The sequence below is a fragment of the Arachis ipaensis genome, chromosome B10 (genome assembly GCF_000816755.2).
Source record: "Arachis ipaensis cultivar K30076 chromosome B10, Araip1.1, whole genome shotgun sequence".
NCBI classification, from domain to species: Eukaryota; Viridiplantae; Streptophyta; class Magnoliopsida; order Fabales; family Fabaceae; genus Arachis; species Arachis ipaensis.
In genome coordinates, this window is record NC_029794.2 from 181,725 (window position 1) to 185,949 (window position 4,225).

The 4,225-nt window shown below is 34.3% G+C and overlaps 1 protein-coding gene across 2 annotated transcripts in view; it reads left to right on the forward strand.

Annotated features, from left to right (window-relative positions):
• LOC107622392 (DNA (cytosine-5)-methyltransferase CMT2) overlaps nucleotides 1–4,225 on the forward strand; it is a gene marked incomplete in the record, with an annotated part of 11,722 nt that overhangs the window by 2,066 nt on the left and 5,431 nt on the right. Inside the window, 10 exon segments of one of the 2 annotated variants that reach the window (XM_016324266.2) lie at nucleotides 1,066–1,097; nucleotides 1,198–1,885; nucleotides 2,132–2,163; nucleotides 2,267–2,369; nucleotides 2,919–3,023; nucleotides 3,104–3,223; nucleotides 3,337–3,430; nucleotides 3,709–3,851; nucleotides 3,947–4,012; nucleotides 4,097–4,225. In XM_016324266.2, the coding sequence (XP_016179752.1) occupies nucleotides 1,066–1,097; nucleotides 1,198–1,885; nucleotides 2,132–2,163; nucleotides 2,267–2,369; nucleotides 2,919–3,023; nucleotides 3,104–3,223; nucleotides 3,337–3,430; nucleotides 3,709–3,851; nucleotides 3,947–4,012; nucleotides 4,097–4,225 (1,512 nt within the window). 2 annotated transcript variants of the gene reach the window in all.

Consider the following 4,225-nt stretch of genomic DNA (forward strand, 5'->3'; position numbering starts at 1 on the left):
GTCTTATTTATATTATTTCAGAAAATTATATTGAATAATAGTTTTGAAGTAAACAGGCTCAAAAAGGAGAAAAAAAAGAAGTATTTCATGAAGAAAGAATATAAGCCCAGGATGTATTTTGAAATACCTGTTATATCCGCATGTTTGGTTAGAAAATTCTCGGGATAGGATGGAGGTTAGAAACGTGTATATCCGATTTCTTTTCTTTGTGAATCGGATTGAGATTTTGACCAAATCCAATTGTATCTATGTACACCCTTTCAGTGTTTATGTTTAATTTTTATTTGGCCTAAATAAGTGCTATGTTAGACAATATTAATCATCAACAATCCTATTAAATAAATGTGTAAAAATAAGTGGAAAGATAGAGTAATATAAGAAAAAAAAAAGGAAATAATAAAAATAATTTTGTAATATGTTCTAAAATCATGGTATGTACAATCTTTTCTTATATATAAAACATTCACATGTTAGCTAAAAGTATGAAGAAAAAAGGAAAGCAAACACAAAAGCTCTACTCAAATACTACTTTGATTTAATATTTCACTTGTTAGGAACTTGATCTTAGTTTCGTTTAACATTTACTACTATAATCGTTAATCTGTATTTTGGACTAATATCTGTAGCTGATTGTAATGTGCGTCTATTTAGTATTTACAAATTTTTTTGGAAAAGAAAAAGCCTATGCCTTTTTGACTAAGCTGCATATTTCAGAATTTAAAGCATTGCATTTGACTTAAAACTGTGAGTTGTTGAAGCTTTTAACTCTGTACAACCAACTTAACTACATATTTAGGCTGCAGAGTTTCCCACCAAGGACAGACACAAGGAAGTCTCATCCCCATTATTTGGGTTGGTATATTGTGGGTTTTGCAGCCATTTATGCTCCCATTTTTGAATTTCTAATTTATGTTTTGGTAATTTCAAACTTGTTGTTTTCCTTGTGTTATAACCAAATAATACAATTTACAGCAATGTTGACCGTAGCTTATTTTGGTTTTGTGTTCGTGTGATCGTATCTCATGGTTTAAAATATTGTTGATTGATTCTTGAGTTATGCAGCAGCAAAGATCTAGGGGTCCACAATTACTATCGATGTGAGTGAAAACCAGAAAGCATGTTTAGTACTTCACTCTCCCATCATTGTATTTTCTTGGTTTCAATTCCAGGCCACGTTATGCTTCTTGTTTTCTGTAGTGCTGACACGAAGGACCAGAAATCAGTTTTGGATGGAAAATGCATTCAGGAAAAGAGCTGTAGGAGATCTCCAAGGTTGACACCAACTTCTCATTCTGAATCATCAAAGGCAAAGGACAACTTTGGAGCTGCATCAAGCAATAAGGAATTCATCAAGCTTTTCAAACAGTGTCATGCGAAGCCATTGAGGCAGTCTCCAAGATTAAATCCATCTGGTGAGGCATGTCTGCAACTGCAAGACGTGAAAATGTCTGGTGGAAACCTTAGGAAATCTCCAATACTTCCATCTTCAAGTGGCAGTGAAAACATGGACGTCATTTCGTTTCCAAGAAAAGAAATTTCTAAAGTAGTTCACCAAAAGGACAAGGACACCGAACTTCCGATTGAATTTAATTCTGATTCACTAGTTAAACCGAATTCTGAAGTTAAAACCATCACAAGAATCTCTCTTGAAATTGATGATACAGATTGCTTGAGAAGTTCCTCAGAGGTGGTGGAAAATGGCAGAACGGGTCCTGATTCCCTTGCCTTGCTAGAGTTTGATGACAGCCCACCAAGAAAGAAAAAAAAAAAAGTGGCTTCTACAACGATTGAAATAATGGACCATAAAAGCATTCCTTCATTTGTTGGCAATCCAATACCAGATGATGAAGCTCAGAAAAGATGGGGATGGCGCTACGAATTGAAGGTTAATGATCCAATGTTTTTGAGATTCTTTTCATGCTATCAGAATTTCAGTATGCTGTGGTATAAAAGAAAGAAATTGTTAGCCATTTTTGTTTCACATAACATGTTCATGAGTCCATCTTTTTTGTTCTTCACCTTTTTTTTTTTAAATTTTTATGAAATGGAAAACTTTGTTACTTTTAGTCTGAGCAAATTTGTTATTCTTTAGCTTTCCTTTTTATCTAATTTTTTCTGCTCAAGCATGCAGAACCAAAATAAAGGCCAAAAGTTCAAAATGAAGTAAGTTTGAACTACTAATTCACAAGCTTATATGTTGCTCCTTTTAAACTCGTAACTTAGATTAGATTATATAATTATTTCTTTCAATGTTGCTGATTTGTAGCGAGGATGAAGAAGACGAGATCATTGTAAATGTGAAATGCCACTATGCTCAAGCAGAAATTGGTAATTGCGTTTTCAGTCTTGGTGATTGTGCAATTATAAAAGTAAGTGCATAGAGTTGAAGACATGCATATTCCTGCCATCTTTGTCCTATTAAAATTTGTTGTGACTTTTAATTGAACTGTGTAACATCCTTTTTTTTTTTCTAATTGGCATATTTGCATACCTGATAGTTTGTCAGATGTGACTGAACCACATTAAAATCTGTATCTTATTACTTCTTTCTTTATTTTATAAAGTACAGTGCTTTTTCTTTTTGAACAGGATATTTCCTGATTTCCCCTAAATTTAATTTCTAACTACATCATAATAGATTACGGTCTAGTAAGTAGCCTTTTATACTGTTATCTCCCCCTTTGATAACTTGGATTTAGCTGGGACATAGCAAGTGTACCTTTTGACATCTGAATTACTGATATATTGCACTGAGGAAATAGTTTGCTTAATTTATAACACCATATGAAACGGTTGCTTCTGCATATGGCTACTAATAGTAGTTTTTCTATAGCAGTACATTGTACAGCTGGTGAACCTTAAAATTTCAAGTGGACAAGACAAGAATTTATACTTATGTTCAAATGATTCTTGTGCAGGGTGACATAGAAGAAAATCATGTTGGCAAGATTATTGAATTTTTCCAAACAACTGATGGTCAAGATTATTTTAGAGTCCAATGGTTTTACAGAGTTCAAGATACAGTGAGTATAGAGTATGTCATGAAGTTTAATTGGTAATGTCAAAGGATGCGCCATGAATGTTGCTTCCATTTGCCTTTCAGGTAATCCAAGATGAAGGCAGCTTCCATGACAAGCGGCGTTTATTCTATTCATCAATAATGAATGACAACCTAATAGACTGCATTATAGCAAAAGCTAATGTAACACTTGTAACACCTAGGGTATGGCACATTTAAGGGACTTTCTCTATTGCATTTCTCTTATTGATTGTGACGTTTATGCTATTGCCTTAGTCATACTAATAACCAAATATTTTCTGCATGAGTTCTTACAGATTGATCGGAGGTCGATTTCTGTTTCACCATCTGACTTCTATTACGATATGGAATATTGTGTGGAATATTCTACATTCCGCAACATACCAGCAGGTGTGTCTTAGTTGACCCTAGGAAGCATTTTGGTTTTATTTTTTGTTCCATATATTACTGAAAAGAGGGAAAAGCATGTAGGATGGAGAGTCTTACTGCTGTTTAATTGTCACATGCATACAAGGATCCATGTTTGTTAATGGTCTCCAGTTTTGGCTAAAAGTTTTTTTATTTCATTCCCACTCAGCTTTTCAAAATGTTATTTTTTGTGTAGATTTGTAATCCTATTAAGAATAATTATTTATCATCACCTATTGGCCTTGAGATACTCTCAACAGAGGCCTTGGCAGTTTCCAAAAGTCCACCCGAATCTGAGCCGCGGAAGACAGAATTATTACTACTAGATCTTTATTCTGGCTGTGGTGGCATGTCAACTGGATTGTGCTTGGGTGCCAAAGTTTCATCAGTTAACCTTGTGACGGTACTGTGAAGAAATCTTATCTTTAATGAAATTCTGAGTATCCATGAACTCATCCATGCCACACTGGTTTTACTCTTGTTTTCTGATTTGGTCAGAGATGGGCTGTTGATAGCAACAAGTGTGCAACTGAAAGCTTGAAACTAAACCATCCAGATACATATGTGAGTGATGACTATCCCGTGCTACAACAAAAAGATATTTGATGTGAACTTTTCACATTCAACATTGCTTTCTTCATTGTATAGGTGAGAAATGAATTGGCTGAGGATTTTCTGGAACTTTTGAAGGAATGGGAAAAGCTATGCAAACGGTTTAAAGGAAATGATACAGAAAGGACATTACCATTACGGTCAAAAGGCTCAGAAGGAGTAAAG